At 44.0% G+C, this 22,658-nt stretch overlaps 1 protein-coding gene across 2 annotated transcripts in view; it reads right to left on the bottom strand.

The window, feature by feature from the left end:
- The window catches only part of Nup214 (nucleoporin 214), an 82,327-nt gene extending 60,068 nt beyond the window's left edge, over window positions 1–22,259 (bottom strand). For both annotated transcript variants that reach the window (XM_013126431.3, XM_021223885.2), the window contains exons 1-14: window positions 22,100–22,259; window positions 20,177–20,372; window positions 18,928–19,079; window positions 17,108–17,306; window positions 16,269–16,339; window positions 14,572–14,635; window positions 14,065–14,168; window positions 11,024–11,130; window positions 10,266–10,332; window positions 8,617–8,743; window positions 7,263–7,424; window positions 3,747–4,212; window positions 2,367–2,539; window positions 23–117 (exon numbers count right to left, since the gene is read on the bottom strand). In XM_013126431.3, coding sequence (XP_012981885.1) covers window positions 23–117; window positions 2,367–2,539; window positions 3,747–4,212; window positions 7,263–7,424; window positions 8,617–8,743; window positions 10,266–10,332; window positions 11,024–11,130; window positions 14,065–14,168; window positions 14,572–14,635; window positions 16,269–16,339; window positions 17,108–17,306; window positions 18,928–19,079; window positions 20,177–20,372; window positions 22,100–22,144 — 2,028 coding nt within the window. In that variant the 5' untranslated portion in view covers window positions 22,145–22,259. The remainder of the gene's footprint in view (window positions 1–22; window positions 118–2,366; window positions 2,540–3,746; window positions 4,213–7,262; window positions 7,425–8,616; window positions 8,744–10,265; window positions 10,333–11,023; window positions 11,131–14,064; window positions 14,169–14,571; window positions 14,636–16,268; window positions 16,340–17,107; window positions 17,307–18,927; window positions 19,080–20,176; window positions 20,373–22,099) is intronic.
- Between the last annotated feature and the right edge of the window lie 399 nt (window positions 22,260–22,658).

The raw sequence follows: 22,658 nt of genomic DNA, 5'->3' as shown, positions 1-22,658 counted from the left end.
TATTAAGAGAATTTAACCATACCTGAGGAGAGCCTGACTTTACCACTGGAGGGGTTATCCTGGGTGATTTCTGTACCATGGAGGGAACTGAGCTTGGAACACTCGGAGTAGATCGGCCTGCCAGCATAAATGACCAAAGTTGTCAGTTATAACAGACACCTATTCCTGTTACTTATGTCACCACAGATCTCTTTCCCCAAACCTAAGAAAAGGAGTTGTACATTGTCCCTGGCTCCACTTTTACAATCTGTATTAGAGAACGGTGACCAAATTGGGCATGCTAGTGCACACCTATAATCCCAGCACTTAGGAAGCTCAGGGAGAATTCTGAGTTCAAGGTCACTTAAGGCTATATATATATATCAAGTATAGGCAAGGTGAGGTCACATTTAAGACCTGCCCCACAAACACAAAGACACCTGCCAAGATGGTTAGTGAGATGACTTCACAAACTTCAAAGGAAAGAGACATCCCTTTCTCAAAGATCTCTGCTATTTCCTCATTCAGTATCTGCTATTTGTCAAAATACAATTATTTCACACATTCGAATCTAACTGGCTACCCAAAGCCAGGTGTAGTAATTCCGACCTTTAATCCCAACACTCAGGAGGCAGAGGCAGGCCAATCAGATCTGTGAGTTCAAGACCAGCCTTCAAAACAAAACAAAACAAAACAAAAACCCAAACAAATGGCTACCCAAATAATCAATTTAAAAACTGCAATGGGAGACAGAGAGATGGTTCGGTAATGAAGAGTGAACACTGTTCTTGCAGAGGACCCAACTTTGGCTCCCAGCCCCTATTTCAGGCCAGTTTACAACTACCTATAACTCCAACTTTGTGATACCAAACACCTCTGGCCTCCCCAGTAACTGCACTCACATGCACATACATACATATAAAAACATATACCTAGCAAACACTCCTCCCAAGCCCAAAGTCAAACATGCTCTGGAGTCAAACTGAATAAAAGTATGCATGGTGATGTATATCACCTATGCTCTCCAAATCTTTAACCTGAATCCTATCAAACAAACAAATCCAAACAGGGATGGTCCCCAAACCACTGAGCTGGCTTGCTCATAAGTGCTAGAGAAATGGACTGAGACTACACAAAAGAAAAGCAGAACTCAGTGAATGAACTTGACATGGGAAATATGACATGGATTCTAGATTTGACTGTTGTTAATTTATTGAGTGTAATAGCCATGACTTTTAGGAGATGGGAACTCATGTATCTACAGGTCAACTGTTTCACAATGTCTGTAACTAATTCTCAAATGTTTTAAAATTTTTACATAAAAAGTTTTCTTCCTAAAAGGAAGAAAAGAAATAAGCAAACACAAAAAATGTTAAGAAGCCAGACAGTGGTGGCACACACCTTTAATCCCAACACTTGGGAGGCAGAGGCAGGCAGATCTATGTGAATTCGAGGCCAGCCTGGTGTTAAGACAGGCTCCAAAGCTACACAGATAAACCCTGTTTAAAAACAACCAAAACCAAAATCCAAAAAAAAAAAAAAAAAAAAAAAAAAAGACAGAAAAAGTTAAGAACATGGTGGTGACCAAAGTATTCATAGTTTTTGCAACTAATCTGTACATGTGACAGGAAGTGGGAAAGACAGGGTAGGTGCACTTGGCCTCTGGCGTCTTACGTCCTGCCTGTAAGTGTTCACATTTCATCACTGACGGTGAGGAAGTACTGAGAGTCTCAGGAGCAGTAAGCACAAGAGTCACCGGAGGCTATCTCTGTCATGCTGAGGGGCAGCTCAGTCACTGTCCTTCCATGAGAGCAGCCCATGTGTGAAGATGACCACCCAGCCACAGCACTAGGTCTCTGCATATCCAGAGCCGCTAAATTAAGGCTAATAGAACTGAACACTGTGAACCTTCCAATTCAGAGCCAATAATCACAGCACCTAAAACATTAAAGCAAGTAAAACACAACAAACAAATAAATAAAAGGTGGCATACGCCTTTCATCCCAGCACTAAGAGGGAGAAGCAGGTGGATCTCTGTGAGTTTGAAGTGAGTTCCAGTACAGCCATGAAACACCAAGAAACCATGTCATTAGACACAAAATGGGGCGAGAGATGGCTCAGTGGTCAAGAGCACTGGTTGCTCTTCCAGAAGTTCTGAGTTCAATTCCCAGCAACCGCATGGTGACTCACAACTATCTGTAATGAGATCTGATGCCCTCTCCTGGAATGCAGGTGTACATGCACAATACTTGCATAAAATAGAAACAAAATAAAAACAAAACAAAATAAACAAACTTTCCTCGATACATTAGCAGGGTTTCTTAACATGCTGAAGCCCATTCATCTGAAACAGGAGTTGAGAACAGAAGCTGCTAGCTTCAGAGTACCTGATGGCGAGGGAGAGACTGAAGACTTCAAAGGAATGGAGCTGGACGATGCCGGCAGAGGCGTGGGATGGCTGAGCTGTCCAGAAGCAGCTGGCTTGGGGGAGGAAGAGAATGGCAACAGGGAGGGTGTGCTCGTGGAGCTATGGACAGGCGCAGAGGCCACAGCGGTGAACCTGAGAGTGGAGATGCAGCTCTGTCATAACAGCCTGCTGGAGGGTTCTTTCACACTAGTCATTAGCAGTGAGACCAAGAATAACTGACTACCCATCTCCACGGAGTCAGAACAAACTACGCATTTGCTGCTTACTTATGCCAGGGCAGACTCCAGCACCACCAAAGCACTCAGTGTAAGGTAAAGGCCAAATTCTCTGTGACATATTTATTTTCTAGCCTATCAAAGCTGAGTGTTTGTTTCGTGTTTAAGGGAGTGATGTAACCAACTGTGAGAACTTGTTTTGAGATTGGTCACCTCTGGGGTGTGAAAGACACCAGGGAAGCAAGCACATCACCATCTTTGGGACACCATGGCCCAGTAAGAATGTCAAGTCAACTCCACATGCAAGACAAGGTCTGCAGACAAGCTAATAATACAGTAGATAACTCTGAGTTCAAGAACGAATGGGCCAACAAATGCAACACTGAGGAGTGGCTGGAATAAAGTGGCCACACGCTGGTTTAATCAGAGCAATGGCGGTGTGGATGCAGACGCACATCCCAGCAACGAGGCAACTAGAACCAAAAACTGATGGTTCTGACAATCATTATGACTGGAAAAAGCTTTACGATACAAGGAAACATTCTCTTCAGATGCTTACTTTGGTGGGGAGACAAAAAGAAAAAAAAAGCAGATAAAGAGGTAAATAAATAACGTATGAGCAAGTTGGCTGGAACTAGATCTGGAGGAAACCAGATCCATGCTAAAAGGTTTGAATTGTAAAGGAAACGCAACAAGAAACCTTTGGGGAATGTCAAGCAGAGTTACCTCATGTATCCCTAAGCCCATAAGTCACCTTGGTGGCTGCCCAGAAAACAGTTGAGAGTCAGGTGGATATGAGGAAGGAGAAACTATAACAGACCATTTCATTTCCAGGACGTACGTTCTGGGCTGTTCCCCCTTTTTAAGTAAAGGATACCTCCTATCTTTATAGTCTTTAAGCAGAATAACAACATAAGTATAAATTTCTAACAGTCAGAAAACACGCTTTAAGAGACACTTCTGCAGATGAGATGCAAGCCTGTATCCTGTCTGAATTTCCACTGCTAAGCACTACTTTAGGAAGAATCTGTTCAGTACTCCTTCCACAGTGACCCTAGTTCAGTGACAACAATGCAATATTCCTACCCATTCTACCACAGAATCTGGCTTTCAAGGTAACTTACTTTTCATTCAGGTTGACTTTCACAGAAGAGGCTGAGGGTGGGAACGAAGGCTTCATCCCTGTGTTTGGAGCACTGGACATTGGTGTGCTTTCCAAGGTGGGCTTAAAACCTGATGATCCAAAAGTGAAGGGAGCAGCAGGTGTGGCCATGGAGGGTGCTGCAGGGTTAAGGGCCTGGGGGCCTTTGGAAGGAGGGGCAAAGGGGAAGGTGGAGGTGCCAGAGCCCAGAGCTGCTCTGGGATTGTCGGAGCCAGAGGGAACCAGAGGAGGCTCCCCAGCCACAGACACAGATGGCTTTAAGGATGAGGGGCCAAAGGAGAACACACAAGGGGCCCCCCCAGAAGAGGGCAAAGGGAAGGTGGTGGTAGGAACAGCAGAGGACACCGGTGCAAGGGACAAAGAGGCTTCTTCTGGGACATCAAGGTTCTCCGGGGCTTGAGGGGAGGTTGGAGTGGTAGGAAAACTTTCTGCAATGAAAACCAAAGAGAAACAAAAGAACAAAGTTAAAATGTAACACTAGAGGTCACATGACAGAGGCAAGGGACAGGGATCTGAGGTGGGAGGAAGCTGGAAAAGGTAACTGTTAAGAAAACAGGAAGGTATAGGTGGGCATAGTGGCTCAGGTCTTTAATTCCAGCACCTGGGAGGCAGAGGCTGCTGGATTCCCTGTGAGTTCGAGGTCAATCTGGTCTAGACAGTTCCAGGACAGTCGGGGGAGAAACTCAAAATCAAAAATCAAAACAAAAACAGAACAAAGCCAGGCATTATTTAATCCCAGCACTTGGGAGGCAGAGGGATCTCTGTTAGTTCGAATTCAGCCTGGTCTACAGAGTGAGTTCCAGGACAGCCTCTAAAACAATACAGAGAAACCCTGTCTTGAAAAACAAAACAAAAAAACAGAACAAAACAAGAAGGGACAGTTGGTCTCTCCATGGCAGGGATTCCACAGATAAGATGTGTGAAACTTTGCTGGGCGTTGGTGGCACAAGCCTTTAATCCCAGCACTCTGGAGGAAAAAGGAGGCAGATCTCTGTGAGTTCAAGGCCAGCCTGGTCTACAGAGTGAGTTCCAGAATAGGCAGAGCTACACAGAAAAATCCTTTCTTGAAAAATAAAAAAATAGGTGAAATTTTGAAGAAGGCCAAAATGGGGAAAGGCATTACCTAGGCTAATAGGACTTCATGGATACAAAACAATGAGTTTACCTCATTCTGCGCTGCTTCATTAACCAGGAAAGAGCCCTAGTTCAAGTCTCTGCTTCAAAACACTACTTAAAAGCAATTCCAAATGCATTAAAGATTGGGTCCTATAAATAAAAGCCTTAGTAACAGCTATCTGAAAGAGGCAAACTGAACTGGCACAGCTGATTAGAAACAGATAAAGTCAGACAAAGCAGTCCTAAAAATAAGTAAATATGATACAATAACTGAGGTAAACCAACTAAGTTTTAACTTCTGAAAAGGCTGTCAGTCATAAATAAGTTTTAAGGTTAATAAATTTAAGCACAGAGCCTAATTCACACACACACACACACACACACACACACACACACACACACACACACACACAAAACCAACAACAAATAACCAATCTCTTTAATCAAAGACATGGAAATTTAGCCAAGTGAGGTGGCATTTGTCTTAAATCCCAATACTCCCAGTGAAGGCAGACAGATCTCTTCGTTGAGGCTACTCTAGTCTGTACAGAGTCCGAGGCCAGCCAGGGCTATACTGTGAGACCATGCCTCAAAAAACCAAACCAAGCAAACAACAAAACAGAAACAAAACCAAAAAAGACATAAATTTAAAGCTAAGTTTTGACTTCCCTCTAAAACATGTAGCCCTTGAGGGCAAGTAAAACCTTTTCCTAGTGTCAGGGATCACTCATACTAAAGACTCTTAGAAAATATTTCACAACATGTCTCAAAACCCATAAAAAATGGCCCCAGTGATCCCTCATCTAAGAATAAACCCTATAAAAATAAATTAAGGAATGAGTATACAATTTTTTTTATTGGTTTTTTTGGTGGAAGGGTCTCTCTGGGTAGCCCTGGCTGTCCTGGAACTCATTCTGTAGACCAAGCTGACTTCGAACTCACAGAGATCCACCTGCCTCTGCTTCCAGACTGGTGGGATTAAAGGCATGTACCAGCCCCCACCCCCAGTAAGTAAGTACAATCTCAATGGTTTAAAAAAAAAAAAGGAAAAAAAGCCAATGATACAATAAACAATTATTCTTTTGAATAAACCATGAAAATTAGCTAAGAATCTAAATAAAGTTTATAGCTTAAATTTAAAATCAGTAAGCCAGGCTGGGGACAGCAGTGCACACCTTTGATCCCAGCACTGAGGGAGCAGAGGCAGCTGATCTTTGTGAGTCTCAGACCAGACAGGACTACACAGTAAGATATTGTTATAAACAAAAAAGCAATATCAAAACATATAAATAAATAAAGATGAAATCAGCATTCCACTGATGTACACATTTTGTCTGTAACTATGAAGGTGTTCATGCAGAAACACTGGAAAACAGCTCCCCCAGAAAGACAGATTTAGAATTTGCTCTACTTCCCCAACTTTCTATAAGGCAAATTATCAATTCGACTACATAATAAATACTTTGAAAAATAAATACACTTCCAATTTAAATTAGTTGGCCTTGGCTGTTAGGCTAAGATGGTGATTTGTCTTCATGAGAGATACTAAGTGCATCAAGAGGATACAAGGGTACCCTTTGATGTAAACTGTCACTTCCAGATGAGTACCTAATTCAAATACCTCTTTTACACAATCACCATGGAACCAGCAAGAAACATCTTCAAAGGATCATGAAGACATAAATCACTTCCACACCCATTAGAAACAGACCAGAACAGAAAACAGAAAACAGAGGCCACATCCTAAAGAAATTGTACACGTGTCCCAGGGCAATAAATAATAAATAAATAAAGATTCCACCCCAAATGCTGACTATGCTCCTCCTTGACTGTCTATACAATCTGCTCTTGGCTACAGATTTTCTGCAATACATATAGTATTAGCTGACAATGTTCTCAAAGAGGAGGAAAAACAAAAGACGATGAAATATAAATCAGAGACACTACAGTCTCCATATTCCTATCAGGCAGAAAAAGCCACTAGAGTTTAGTAGCCCTTCCAGTGTAAGCTGACACAGCCCGCAGCGGTTCTTCATGGCACATCTTCCTACCTCTCTGTTTTCAATAGATATTTTTCAGTTACATTTTTCACTGTCCGTGAACAACTGCCCATTTGACCAACCCTCATGATTAAACAGGCCTTTAAAACATAAACAACAGAGCTGGGATTAACATGGCTAACCTTTCTCAGTAAGTAAGGGTTGGAGAAAGAGCCCAGGGATGAAAGGAGGCAAAAATGTACAGACATGTTCCAAGACACAAATCGTCCCAAGCCTTCCTAAGGTAGAGTGACCATGTGTACATAAGATACCTTCATCCTTGGAGATGCTCATAGGCTGCCAAAGCAGGCAGAGACACACACCTGAGGACTTGGGCTGTCGCTCTCCTTCTATTGTGGCCAGCTCCATGGTCTTGATTAGGGACCTAACCCCAGGATTTTGATTGATCATATAAAACGGACAAAGCACACCATCTGTTGAAAGTAACAGGAGAACCGGAGCAGCAGGAAGGGTCTTTTCATCGTCTGTCAAAAAAGAAAACAAACGAGTTCAAAGAACTACATTGCCAGGCAGTGGTGGTGGTGCACACCTTTAATCCCAGCACTTGGGAGGCAGAGGCAGGCGGATCTCTGTGAGTTCAAGGCCAGCGTGGTCTACAGAGCGAGTTCTGGACAGCCAGAGCTGTTACACAGAGAAGTCCTGACTTGGAAAAAAACCAAAACTACCAAAAGAGCCACGTCAATTTTCAGGCCTGGGTCTAGAAGGGCAGACTGCCCTGCTTAAGAAGTCGTGAGGGGTCCTTTCAACAGCAGCTGATTCAGATGGGAACAGCCTTTTCTTTTTTTTCTTTTTGGTTTTTCGAGAAAGGGTTTCTCTGTGTAGCTTTAGAGGTTGTCCTGAGGGATGTTCCAAAACCCCATACAACCCCAGGCTCCCTTCATTCAGGAGGAAGGTTCAGCACTACCCCAACAAGATATGAGTCTCTGGTAGATGCAGGGTTTGGTACAGAACTGATAAGATGCCCACCCACCCTCCCCACCCCCAGTCAGAAACACAGACACACACAGACACAGACACACACAGACACAGACAGACACACACAGACAGACAGACAGACAGACAGACAGACACACACACACACACACACACACACACGGTGAGTTAAGTTATTTTATACCCATTCACGGTTGAATTTTAAGTACACAAGAGTAGCAAGCTCATCAGACCAAATGTGTCTACTAAACCAGGGAAAGGACAAGGAGCTCAGGTTGCCTAAGCAGGATAGCTCTGTATGGTGATCTTCAAGCAGGCAAATATTCTTCAGCTGCCTCATCACATGTCAGTCACTGTAGTCACACCACTGACCTCCATGAGGGAAAAGGAATATTCAGAGAACATCTGCAAGCCCTATGTGGAAAACATGAACTTGGGGCTCTACTCCCTCATACTTCCCTTAACTGAGCGCTGGGCTCACTGTTAACTAATGGTGGCATTCCCTTGTAAGGTCCCTAGGGAACCAAATATTACATATTCAATCTAGCGCAGACACATGAACCGTATCTGGCCGTGGTTTCATTAGTGAGTAGTCATCTTTGGATAGCTTCACACTGATATGATGGACCCTCCACCACTCTGCAGGCAGAAATGTGCTAATGGCTTCTAAGTATCAACCATCACAGAACAGCTATTTCTACTGCAACAGTAGGCAACACTCACTGATGACGACTTCTACTTCATTAGTATAATCTATGGCAACGCCCATGGGCAAGGAGTCATCACTCTTGTCTGTCACAGGCAGTTCAGCTCGACTAGAGTCCTCCAGCAGCCAAGATTCCCAATTAGTCTGAAAAGAAAAAGGAGGACACAGTAGGAAAATGTGTGTTGTGCAGCATTTTGCACTGCTTCTCAGCACCGTGTAATCAACAGAGAATATATGGCATGGTTCAGCTTCCTGAAACTTGGAACAACATCTAAAAGCCAGGGTACCCCAGCCTGTGAGTGGTCTTCTGTATCCACGCCCTGCCTTGTAAATTCAGGTTGCCTGGCACAATTTGGCAGTTCCTAAAGATGCAGGTGCCTATGTCACTAGTCTATGAGACAGAAGGCAACTTTAAGGCCTTATTTTCCTGTCTCACACTGGCCAGACCTGCTGCTGAAACTCCTTGAGAAGTTTCTATATCTTTCCAGTAACATCCCTCATGCTCCTGATTTCATGGCTGGGCTCCATTTCATTCAACAAATGACTCCTGAGACTTAAGATTCATTAACATTCTGTGTTGGCCAACAGGGCAACATGAGTCAGAGGGAACAGGAAACAAGTAATGAGGTTGGAAACACAGCAGCTGCTCAGGCCAAGAAGAACACACTCACAATACATGGCTGTGCTAAGGAGTACTCAAGGAACAGTCACACAGCAGCAAACTAAGCTGACTCTAACTCTTAAAAGGGCTCTGGGAACCATTACAGGCCAGCATGCAGACAGTTGCAGTATGGGGACTACAAACAGCTGAAAAGGCACTATGAAAATGGGGTGAGTGTAACGAGATGCCAAGGTTGCAGAGTGCTTGCTGCATGTGCACATAGCTCTGGGCTCAACCCCCAACACGGTAAAACCATGTATATGAAAGGGCTGGGGGAAAGAAGGGAGAATGCTACTGCTTTCCATGACATTTTATGGTTTAGTCTTTGCATTAAAAGCTCACTGAAAGGGACATGCATTGCAATTTTTTGGATTTTTTTTCATTTGTTTGTTTTGTTTTTTTGTTTTTTGAGACAGGGTTTCTCTGTAGCATTGGAGCCTGTCCTGTAACTTTCTCTGTAGACCAGGCTGGCCTTGAACTCAGATATCCGTCTGCCTCTGTTTCCCCAGTGCTTGGATTAAAGGCATGTGCCCGGCTATGATGCCACATCCTGTTTCCTTTTTGGACCTGGAGCTGAGCGAGGTCCCTGCCCCTGCTGCAGTGCGTACAGTCCTAAGCACTTCTGCCCAGGCATAGAGCAGGTCAGGGGTTGGCGCTTTTTTTGTTGTTTTCTACATTTAAAGTTGACGCCTCAGAGAAACTAGAGATTGGAATTGCCCGGTGCTCTGCTGTCTGACCTCTGCTTTCTGGGTTTTGCTTTTGGCACCAGGAGCACCTGTTCATTCTCCCCTGCTTCCCAGCCGTTGACTCATCAGCACAATAGGCCCACAACTTAGCCTTTTATTTTTAGTCTGTTTTAAACTGTCTTCAGAGAGTGTGTGAAATAAACATTGACAGGTTTTCTGGAAGAAAAAAAAAAAAGGCATGTGCCACCACTGCCCAGCTACAAACATTACAGTCTTAACCTTCACTTGATATAAAAGTGACAAGAAAGGAGAACTTTACCTGATCACTTTGTCGAGCAAGGATGCTAACTTCTGTTGACGCTGCAGATGCTGCCAGCACCAAATCCCTTAAAAACAAAACCAAAAGGCTATTACATTCAAGCCCACCAACACCTTGAACCTGACTGGGTCTACAGCACAACACAGGGCATGGGTTCCTAGAAGGCTAAAGAGAGAATGTAAGATGCTTGATATAGAACCAGAAAGCGCTGGAAAACTTGCCCACTACTATTCCTGTAAAGACAAGGGGACACACGGAACCAAGTCAAGGCTCATAGAACCCACAGCATGAAATCCAGTGCGAGAAGCTCCAAAGGGCTCTCAAAGATAACCTGTTTTTGGAGAAACCCTGAATGAGTTCCTTAGGTACTGGTGTTTTCAATCCAGGTATGTCAGATGATGCCTGTAATCCCAGCACTCAGAAGGCTGAGGCAGGAGGATCATTGCAAACTTAAGGCTACAAATGACTCTTTTCCAAAACAAACACACAAAATCACTATTTTCATTGTAGTTGCTTGCTCATTGTCATTGAGAAAATTGGACTCTGTGATTCTGAACGTGGTGGCACACGCTTTCAATCCTAGCCCAACCCTGGAGGCAGAGGAAGGCAGATGTCTCGGAAGTAGACATTGTTACCCATCAGCTAAATACCCCGAGGCCTCTCAGCCTGTACTTTCCTCTCTTACTGAACAGTTCCCCACTGGAATTCAGTGACTGAGGTGTGTGGCCTGACAGCGGCGGCAGGAACGCTCTGCTTACCACTCCTCGATGTAATTGAGGTAGTAATGATGCTGTCGCTCTGTGCAGCTGCTGTAGCAGGGCTCCATGAAGTTCACAAATATCTCTGGGTGCTTTTCTTCTTTTTTCTAGAAACAAGAGGAAGGGGAAAGAAATCTTATGTACAATTTATGTGCTCTCAATCTCAAGACAAAAATCACTTAAGCTTAATCAGAAATTCAAGGCAAAATCTGTGTACAAACATAGGGATGAGCTCAAAGGGTCGATCAGAAGGAACAGAAACCCTATTACCAGGCGAGCTGAACAAGAACTGCACTTTGCCACAGTCTGCTGCAGGACACAAGAGCGACCCACTCAGCCTTTTGCTGCCTGGTTTTCTCAGCTGTACAACAGACCCACACGTTTCCTCAGAGTCCCTGAGGACTCTCAGCCAATCACAGGAAACGTCAGCACTCAGCTGGTACTCATGTCAACTCTACTCCCAAGGAAGAGGAGTTACTGAGATTGTCAAAGAAAACATCGAAATTAAACGTAATTTTAAACTGAATCTCAGCAGACTGCCAAGAGAGTTACTACAACAGCACGGCATGGTGGCTTATCTTTATAATCTTGGCACTTGGAGGCTAAAGCAGGAAGATGGTTGAAAATTTAAGGCCATCCTTGGCTACAGAGTGAGTCCCAGTTCATCCTGGGCTATAGTATAAGATGGTCCTATCTCAAAAGGAAAAAAATGAACAAGACAACTTTTCTCATACTGCCACGGAGTCAGTGTGGAACCGCCACATCCTAACCCCAGTGGTGGTGACATAACTGGTACAACTCTCATGAGAGAGACAGGCATGCCTTCTAAAGCTCATCAAAGGCACACAACAGCTGGGCACAGGGAATGGGCACATAATCCCAGCAGCTGGGAGGCAGAGGTAAAAGAATTATGAATTCATGGCCAAACTGAACTCAGACAACCAAGGGTTAGAGACATAATTCAGTGACAGAATGCTTGCTTCTGTCTATGTGGCACAGATTAAATCCTTAGCATCAAAAAACAAACAATAAAACCCCCACAAAACAAAGAGGTACATATCCTGACCTAGTGATCTCATTTGTCAATATGTATACTAAAATATATACATAATTGCCACCCAGCATAGTCAGGAAAGGATCCCCTTAAAACTGAGGAGAATGAAACAGGAATGTACTGCACAGGAAGTGTCAAATCTACCTTCTACAGAACAACTGGCTAACAGACCTCATCAATGACACGAGAGATTTCCAGGAAAGCCGAGAGTAAAAAGGTTTATTTTGTTATTTTCTGACCAGCACTTAGAAGCAGAGGCAGGAAGAAGGATTAAAAGTTTTGAGGATCAACTGAACTATGCCAAGAGTCCTTCACCTCCAAGATAGAAAACAGAAAGGAAGAGTTGGAAATTTGTATACTAAAATATCGAGTTGTTTCTGACTGGTAGGATGAAAAATTCTTTTCCAAGCAGAGCAAACAGATTTATTAAGGCAGAACTGCATTACTTGCTATATATACAGTGTTCTATCTGCATGTATCCCTGCAGGCTAGAAGAGGGCACCAGATCTCATTACAGATGGCTGTGAACCAAAATGTGGTTGCTGGGAATTGAACTCAGGACCTCTGGAAGACAGCCAGTGCTCTTAACCTCTGAGCCATCTCTCCAGCCTAGGAGTCTTTTTCTATAATAAAATTTCTAAGTGTTTTTGTGGATTCTGCTTTCTTCTCTCCATCCCCACTCCCATGACTCTGACTACAGATTATCCAACCATGAGCATATGAGCTCAACAGCAAGGACTTTGACCTGGCTACCTCTGTATGTGAGTTTTAAAGCAGTGCAGAACAAACTGCCTGTATGTCACAAATATGTGATAAATAAATGAATGTCAGAAGTCAAGATAGGGGCAGGGCACTCTACAAAGGGAGTTCCAGGTTAGTCAGGGCTACATAGAGACATCTTGCCTTGAAAAACCCAAATCAATCAATCAAATGAAGATAGAGGTCAGAGAGACAGCTTAGTAGTTAAGAGCACTTATTGCCTCAACCGAAGACCTGGGTTTAGTTCCTAGCACCTACATGGTGCCTCACAGTCACATTCTAGTTCCAGGGGATCTGATGGTCACTTCTGACCTCTGTGGGCAACAGGCACACATGTAACAAACATACATACATGCAGGAAAATACACATAAAATACACTCTTCAAAAATCAAGAAATCCCTTTCTTTTCTAAATCACAACATAAGTAAATACACATCTTAACCTTTGTGTTTGTTTTGCTTTTTGAAACAGTGTTTTTCTGTGTTGCTTTGTAGACCAGGCTGACCTCAAACTCACAGAGATCTGCCTGTCTCTGCCTCTGGAGTGCTGGGATTAAAGGCGTGTGCCACCACTGCCTGGCAACCTTATATTTTAAAATTCATAATGAAACCATGCTGTGGTGGTCTGAGATTGGTCACTATAGGTACGAATGCTTGAATGCTTGATCCGTTTGGGTAGGGTTAAGAGGCACAGCTTTGCTGGAGGGAGCATGTTTCTGGGGAACAGGCTTTGAGGTTTCAAAAGCTCACACTAGGCCAAGTGTCTCTCTCTGGCTACTGCTCCAGTGCCATGCCTGTCTGTCTCCTGCCATGATGATCATGGACTAAGCCTGTAAAACTATAAGCAAGACCCCAAATAAATATTTTCCTTTTGTAAGAGTTGCCTTGGTAGCCGGGCGGTGGTGGCACACACCTTTAATCCCAGCACTCGGGAGGCAGAGGCAGGCGGATCTCTGTGAGTTCAAGGCCAGGCTGACAGCCTCCAAAACAATACAGAGAAACCCTGTCTCGTAAAAACCGGAAGGAAAAAAAAAAAAAAAGAGTTGCCTTGGTCATGGTGCCTCTTCACAGCAATAGAACAGTGACTAAGATGACTACCATAATTTTGTTCTCAGGACCACCAGACTCTGTCATCACAGCTAATATGGAAAGGAATTTAATTCTAAGTTAGCTTACTAGAAAACTTCCGTGACTCTCAGAAAACAAAGATGTTCTTTCATGTGCTTACCGGGAGTAAAGCCATCACCACATCTGGACAGGTTTCCATGGTCACATCTGCACCAGCATAAACTATCATGAAGACATAGGTGCCAATCCACAGCACATCCAGGACTGAAAAACACACATCCCTAATTTCTAGGTCACCAATCTCAGCAAGAAGATATGACAAACTACATCATATGTTTGGGACAGTAACCATGTGCTGCAAGGTTTAACTTGGACACACACACACACAAGCACTATGGCTTTACATTGAATAAGGATAATTCACATATACAAAGGCATCAATTAGCCCAGTTTCTTAAATGTAGTGGGTTTTCTACAGGATTATTATTATTAGGGAAAATTAAGAAGAATCCTTGTAAAAAAGCAAGACCCATTTCAAGTATTACACTGAACAGCTCATGACATTAAGTGTGAAACTGGTTCCTACATGCTCTGAGCAGGGACAGAGGACCTCACGTGGCTAGAATGGCTGCAGTAGGAGTCAGAAAATAAGCAAAGCAGCTGTTACCTCTTACAGGATGATCTGACTCATAAAACGGAGGACATGGAATGACTTTTTTTTCCTGCAAAGTCTGAAAGAGATTTGACAAATGTCAAATGAAACAGTGCTCAAATCAATGAAATTCAAATCCAATCAGATCCCCTTAAAACTGGTGTGTTCTATCTCCCTTCCAACCCCCGAAACAAAGGCAGTACCACCTACTCCTAGCACACCCTACCCAGGGAAATGCTCACATGAACACCTTCAGATGCAGCTCATGAGAATGCTCAACACAGCATCATTTGCAGTGCCACAGCTACTAGTACTGATACACATGACCGTCAATAAGATAACATAACACAGTAGACTACTATGGAACCACTCAAGAGAGAGTAGCTCCCTGCACACAACTGGAAAGAAGCCCTCAGGATGCTAAGGTATTAAAAATAAAAAAAAGCATGGCTGGGTGTGTTGGCGCACGCCTTTAATCCCAGACCCATCCCCAGAGTCAGAGGCAGGCAGATCTCTGTGAGTTCGAGGTCAGCCTCGTCTACATGGCAGAGTTCCAGGACAGCCAGAGTTACATAGAGAACCTTGTCTCAAAAGCAAGCAAGCAAACCGTCAAGCAATTAAAGTCTATAAACTGTATTATCGTTTTAGTAGCTAATGCCTCCCAAAAGACTACGCAGCCAATTTCACATTATGTTTGACAACAACAAGCAAAGGTGACTGCTTGTACTCCCAGTTCCTAAAAGGCTCAGTGGTTAAGAGCACTTGCTGCTCTTGCAGAGGACATGAGTTTGACTCCCAGCACACACACAATAGCTCCCAATCATTCCTAACTACAGTTCCAGATCTAATGGCTCTCTTCTGCCCTCCAAAGGTACAATGCACACATGTGGTACATATACACACATGCAGGCATAAAAAAGAAACCAAATAAATCTAGAAAAAAATTTCTTTTGCATGGTGGCACACTCCTTTGATTCCCAACACTCCTGAGGCAGAGGCAGGTGGAGTTCAAGCCCAGCCTGGTACATAGTGAGACCCTGTCTTAAAAAACAAAACATGGGCTGGAGAGATGGCTCAATGGTTGAGAGCACTGGCTGCTCTTCCAGAAGATCTGGGTTCAATTCCCAGCACCCACATGGCAAGTCACTGGTTTTAACTGGTTCCAGGAGTTCTGACACCTTCACAGGGACACACATGCAGGCAAAACATCAATGCACATAAAAATAATAATCCAACAAAACAAAAGGGCCCCCTAAGGAGAAGACAAGAAAAGGCAACAAGAGCATCTGTTCTGTTTGTTGCCCACAACCGGAGAAAATGAAGCTTTAAGATGGTTAAAAGATAGCAACTGTCCTTTAACTGGAGTGAATCTGTTATGGTAATAGGTTTTTCATCAACTCCTTTCCCCCCCCACCTCAATATGTTTTTATTTAAGTTAGAAACATGCATGCTGCACATGTCAGTTCCAGCTCCCTCTCCCACCCCTCCTCCCTTGTCCCTCCACCAGCCCTCTCCAGCCCCCCACCCAATCCCCATATCATTCCTTTTGTTTATTTTGTAGTACTAAGGACTGAATCCTAGGCCTCATACAGTCTAACACTAAGATATTCCTAATTATGATTGGCTTATTAATAGCAAAAAAAAAAAGTCACAAAGATGTCTCCAAAACAACCCCCAACAGTGGTGGGTTAAACAGGAAAACAGGAACTCACAGGAAGATACTGGACCACGGTTCCATTCTGCTTCCCTACTGCCAGCTGCTTTCCTTTGGGACTCCAGCACACTGAGGAGACAATGCTACCCATTAAAACCCAGTGAACCAAGATCTAGACAGCTACACAGTCACCCAGAGAGAGCATCCCCAGCAGAGTGGAGAAAGTGCAACCATTTTATTTTCGGTTGTGAGCCTAGCCTTTAACAGCTGAGCCATCTCTCCAGCCCAGTGCAAACATTTTAACAATACAGCCTCTTATGACTTACCACCAGGTCATTAACTAAAAGGTAAGAGTGCTTTTCCAGTAGAATTGCAAGACAAGGAGTTTAAATGATCAAGGAATCACTCTGTAGTTTCCATTTGTTATTTCTAGTGCTTTTCATAGAGGTACAAATGACTTTCAGAAGGCCACTCTTTTAGACAATTGCTGTCAAAAACCCAGTTATAAATGAGCTGTGCTCATGTTTTTCTCTCAATAACCCAAACACATTCAAATTAATTCATGTATGCTGTTTGGCTTCAATACCTTTAACTATAGAAATAAAGAATTATTCTCAATTTCTACCCCCTCCCCATCCCCTGAAATCCACACAAAACAAGAAAGCCATCCACTTTTACTTCTAGAAATTACTGTTATTTTTTGTTTTGTTTTGTTTTGTTTTATTGAGACAGGGTTTCCCTGTATTGTTTTGGAGGATGTCCGTGAACTCTGTGGACCAGGCTGGCCTTGAACTCAGAGATCCACCTGCCTCTGCCTCCCAAGTGCTGGGATTAAAGGTTAACTTTTAAACAGCTGGCCATTATTGCACTTCCTATGCGAAAGCATTTACTACCCACCACATGTAACTGCTGCCGAGGGAGGAAGAGTGGCACACACTTTCACCACTTCTGTAACTTGCAGGACAGCAATACTGCCATCAGCCAGACAAACTGCCACCATGGACGGGACAGTGGGGTTCCACTTCATATCAGTCACCATACCACCTACATCCTTTGAAAGCTTGTGATAGGTAAATGGGAGTTTCACTGGTTTAGCCTGTTCAAGTAAGGGCACAAATGCAAAATAAATAAATTAACAAACACAAGGGCACTTAGGATTCAGAGGAAATGATTGAATATGCATTCTTTCTGAAATCAAACTCTGCATTTCTTCATAACCAAGGGAGGGGGGTGGAAGTCGCTCTGCATGGCAATCTATTTGTTACAAACAATTCAATGGAACTTAGAAATGGCCATCAATTATTCCACTATACTTAGAGAGACTACTGGTAGGGATATGCAAAAGCAGGGGTCTTGGATCTGCTTAATGACCTTGGCTAGGTGTTTGATTTCTTTCTTGGCTTTTGGTGGGGGCTTTATTTGTTCTGTTTTTTGAGACAGGTTCTTTAGCATGGCCTGGTCTCAAACTCACTGTCTGCCTACTTTAGTCTTGGGACTACAGGTGTGTGCTAGCATGCTTAGCCAATGTTAAACTTTCTGAAATCTGTCTCCCCAACTGTAAAATGAAGACACTGTACCTACTATAGGAAGCATGAAAAAAAGACAAGCCACACAAAAACATCCAATGCCAAAGACATAGCCAGTATACTACACAGCTACTGAATAACTAGTCTGGCTGCATCAGCAGCCAAGATCAAACCTTCTTGGCTAGCTCCATGGTCTGCCACAGAGCAAATTTTGTAAGTCTCCTCAAGTGGTAGTCTTGTGTGTAAATGAGAAATGTTAACTTGGTACAGGACATATTATAAAATAATTACTAAAATATTTTCTATCTCAAAGACTTATGAGTTGGGGGCTGGAGAGATGGTTCAGAGGTTAAGAGCACTGACTGCTCTTTCAGAGGTTCTGAGTTCAATTCCCAGCAACCACATGGTGGCTCACAACCATCTACAATTCAATCTGGTGCCCTATTCTGGAATGTAGGCGGAACACTGTATATGCAATAAATAAATAAATCTTAAAGAAAAAAAACAAGACTTAGGAGTCTATATTTAAGAATGGTTTTTTTTTTAACCTTTATTTTAATCCATAAAGACTTCACATGTCAACCTGAGATGCATCTGTTAGGTCCAAAGGAAACTATTCCAATTCTCCAAACTTCAAAAAGCAGACCAAATATTCAGAAATGAGATAAACCAGGACTCTAGGAGTATTTCTGGTGGTTAGATGAAAGTCACCATTCCTCAGGAAATTGAGAAACTGGTTCCCACCTAAAGGAATCATTTCCTTTACCTCTAGCATATTAGCATATCAGAGCTCATGCTGGCCCCAGGTTCCTCCAGTACCTGTTACACATTTCAAAGTCCATGCTGGAATCTCACCTCTTTCCTGGCCCTAAACTCTTTCCAGCTCTCAGACTTCCCTCCCCAACAACCCTGAGCTACCGTTCTCCTTACAGCCTGCTCTTCTCAGTGTGCTCCCCCCTCTCCCCTCTCCCGGTTCTCTTGATCTCTACCCCCATTGCTCTTCCCTCTTGCAGACAGCCCTGGCCACGTCCTGTATGCAGGCCACGTTCCGTCTACTTCTTTCTCTTTCTGCTCCAGACTCTTCCAAATAAAAACCTTCCCCTTAACCATACCATGGAGCAGCTTCCAAGTCAGAATGCGTAAGGAAATTTCTTTGTTCCCATGTAGAAAATACAATTTACAGTAGCTTACCTGATTCGAAAATGTGCGAACATCAAAAAAAGCTATAACGGAGCCGTATTCACTGGACACCATGCATGCAGAGAGTGTGAGGTTGTCACAGCTCAGTGCCAGGTGATGTACTGGGAATTTCAGAGCAACATTCAAGCTGTCGACTGGCTCAACTACAAAAACAGAAAAGACAAAACAAAAAAGAATGTTCTAGGCACACAGCCATAATCCTTTATCCAAGTCAATTTGAAACATTTTCTCATCTATACAAACATATACCCTTGGATCCTTAGTTATAGGAAATAATTTTAACTTTCCTCCTAACTGGTTTTCTTTTTCTTTCTTCCTTTTTTTTCCAGACAGGGTTTCTCTGTGTAGCCCTGGCTGTACTGGAACTCACTCTGTAGATCAGGCTGGCCTCAAACTCACAGAGATCCACCTGCCTTCACCTGCAGGGATGGGGCTGGGATTGAAGGTGTGTGCCACTACCGACCAGCTTAACTTTCCTATAAGGAGGTACTGAAGCAGTAAATATCACAAGACTTCCTACTGCCCTTGTGAAAATGCTTTTACTACAATGCCCCAAATACACATTCCCATCTGTTGGGGTGGTTCTGGCATGCCTTCTCACAGACAGCCAGAGTCCAACTTCAACTGCGCAAAAGAAAAGTGCGGCACAACAGCACCTTCTTCTTTCCGGATCTTAGAGAAACAACTCATAGAAACAAGCACAGAGGGCTGAAGAGAAAACTCAAAGGCTTTTGGCATCCTACCTGGACTCTGGCACCCTACTTTACAAAGCACTCTTAATTCCAAAAGCAATTTTAATTTTCACATTAATATTGTGTCTTGGGGAGTTGGAGAGATGGCTCAGCCAGTTAAGAGTACTAGCTATTCTCCCAGAGGATCTGGCTTCAATTCCCAGCACTTGATCTTCTGTGACTCTAGTTCCAGGGGATTGTACACCCTCACACAAACATACATGTAAGCAAAACACCAATGCACACAAAATAAAAATAAAATTATTGAGCCACGCATTGGTGGTGCACATCTTTAATCCCAGCACTCGGGAGGCAGAGGCAGGTGAATCTCTGTGAATTCGAGGGAAGCCTGGTCTACAAGAGCAAGTTCCAGACAGGCTCCAAAGATACAGAGAAACCCTGTCTCGAAAAACCAAGGGGAAAAAAAAAGTGTCTCAGGAAGGAACTACATCAATTAGCATGCCACCACAGCCCTATCCCTGCTATGCCATATAAACTAAAGTGCTTACCAATTTTATTGGGATCATCTCCAGGTCTGTTTTGGATAAGAAGACTTTTAGTAGGAAAAACATGCAAGCCACCGGCGCCACCAGCAAAGAGCATACCATACTTATTGGATATGGCAAGCATACTCGAGCGCGCCTTGGGCAACTCTTCAGGAGAGTCAAAGATCCTTACTTTCTTCAGTGCTCTAAACTGAAAGTCCTGTTTTGAAGGATGAAACAGATCAATTTTCAGGAAGGAAGAAATTAAATCATGTTCACTGTTACAGTCCATAAACACAATCTCAGTATTAACAAAAATGCACTTATTACCAAGGCCAACAATTTCCTGCTTTTAGACTCTATATTCATTAAGATTTGTTGAATGAAATACAGAGAGGTGGAGAGGGTTCAGTGGTTAAGAGAACTGGCCGCTCTTCCAGAAGATCTGGGTTCAATTCCCAGAACCCACATAGAAGCTTACAAATGTCGGTAACTCCAGTTCCTAGGGATCTGACAGCTTCACACTTTGTTAATCTCTAATCACTTGGTTAAGCTGCATCTGTCTCCCCACCCCCAACTCCCCAAACCCATCTTTAAATCAGGGTTTTTGTGAAAAGAATGTGACAGACACAAGAGAAAATTTATTCCCATAGAGCTTTATGGTTTCATAAAGGGTATCTAGCAAAATACTAATTTCCCTGTAGTCCATGTTTAATTCGTATTTACTCAAAGGTAGACTGAAATATTCTTAAGTGAATAGAGTGGGCAAAGGTTCATACCACTTTCCCCGTGGGACCACACTATGGGTTCATAAAGGAATAAATCATTTATATTTTTGTGATTTTCATCCTAATAGTCATGACTATACTACTAGATCTTGATGGCCTTTGTGTGGAGAGCCACTAAGACGAGGCAGTACAAAAAAGCTCTCCTTTCTGCTACTGACAGTAGCTCAGACACCACTATATTCACCCTGTGGTTCTAAGGCTTCTCTACCTCGGTGTTATCTGAGGGACAGGACCCATGTCCATCATGGGGCTCAGCACAGGCACTGATGCTCAAGAAAGGGCCACTGTTTCTAAGCACGGTCTGGACCACTCTCCCATATGTTCGTTTTAGTGATTCACTATTCACACAAATGTCTAACACCCTCCTGTACCTCACTCATTTCCAGATGTCTACCATTCTCTGTGTTTTCATTCAGTCAGATTATATACACGTCAACTATTAACACAGTATCCAGAAGTGCGGGAGAGGGTGTCCACCTTATCATCAGAGACACTTGCCTTTCCTCTAGTTTCTTGACTTCAAGCTTATTTCCTGTGTCAAACTTTCTATTCCGACTAACTAGGGGTTTTGGAAAGCAGAAAGTGTATCTTGGTTCCATCTTGGGTAGTGTGGACCACCTCCAAGTATCAGGAAACTGACAACTAAGAAGTGAGGGTTTACGCCAAGTGTGGTGATGCATGCCAATAATCCCAGAAAGTGAGAGGTGGGGACAGGGGTATCAAGAGTCCAAGGCCAGCCTCCAGTAGACAGAGTTAGAAGCCAGCCTGGACTACAAGAGACCCCGTCTAAAAGATAAGACATGAGACTTCAGCCACGTGACTGTGGAGAATTTACTTTCTGAACTTCAATTTGCTCCCTTGATGAGCTAGTTGTAGAAGTTACAACCGTGTCGACGGCCACGGCACCTCGCACACAACAAACAAGGTCGTTGTTACTCCTAAGGCGACCAGCACATGGGAGTAACTGGGGTAACTGAAGAGGCGTGGCCAAGCCCACCCAAGGACATGTGAGCTGCACTAGGAGAGAACTCATGCCCGCGACACGCACAGGCGAGCGCTCTGAACCCGGCAAACTGCTGGAGCAGCAGGCGGAGGCGGGGGAGGCTCCAGGGCACCTCCAGGACTACCGCCGGCAGGGAGGCCACGGCCAATCTCTAACCTTCATCTCCCGCTCAGGGACTATGGCATCCATATCGTCTCCCATCCTGCAGCCTTCAAAGTGACCAAGTAGCTGCTGCTGCCGCCCGCGGCCTTTCCAATACAGCCCAGGCCGCTCGGGCCCCAACTTCCTTCCCTTAGCGCCAGCGGCGCGCGGGAGATGCGCGTTTCCGGCGCGCATTGCTGACGTCAACCACGCCGGTTTGTCGTGCGGTCGGACGGAGTCGACCCCGGGATCATTTGAAGTCGCGCGCTTGCCCGTCTACCGGGCCCCATTGGCCAGTTCCGCGTAGGGGGTGTGGCCGAGGCGCGCGCAGGCGCCCTGCCTCTCCCCTACTGCAGAACGCACATGCCCGTTTTGTGTGCATATGTTTCATTGGGTGGCGCACGCTTTGTCGTTCCAAGACTCTGGAAAATTCCCCACAGCGCTCGTCTGCAGGGCTTCAGACTTAGAGAAGTTAGGAACTTGAAACTGTTTCCAGGGGACAGCTTTGAGAGGTTTTGGAAGCGCGGGCAGAAAGGCTGTTAAGTTGGTGGACTGGCGTGTTCCGGTGCTGAAC

The sequence above is a fragment of the Mesocricetus auratus genome, unplaced genomic scaffold (genome assembly GCF_017639785.1).
Source record: "Mesocricetus auratus isolate SY011 unplaced genomic scaffold, BCM_Maur_2.0 Super-Scaffold_100172, whole genome shotgun sequence".
Classification (NCBI taxonomy): domain Eukaryota; kingdom Metazoa; phylum Chordata; class Mammalia; order Rodentia; family Cricetidae; genus Mesocricetus; species Mesocricetus auratus.
This window is presented reverse-complemented; position numbering and strand designations above follow the sequence as displayed.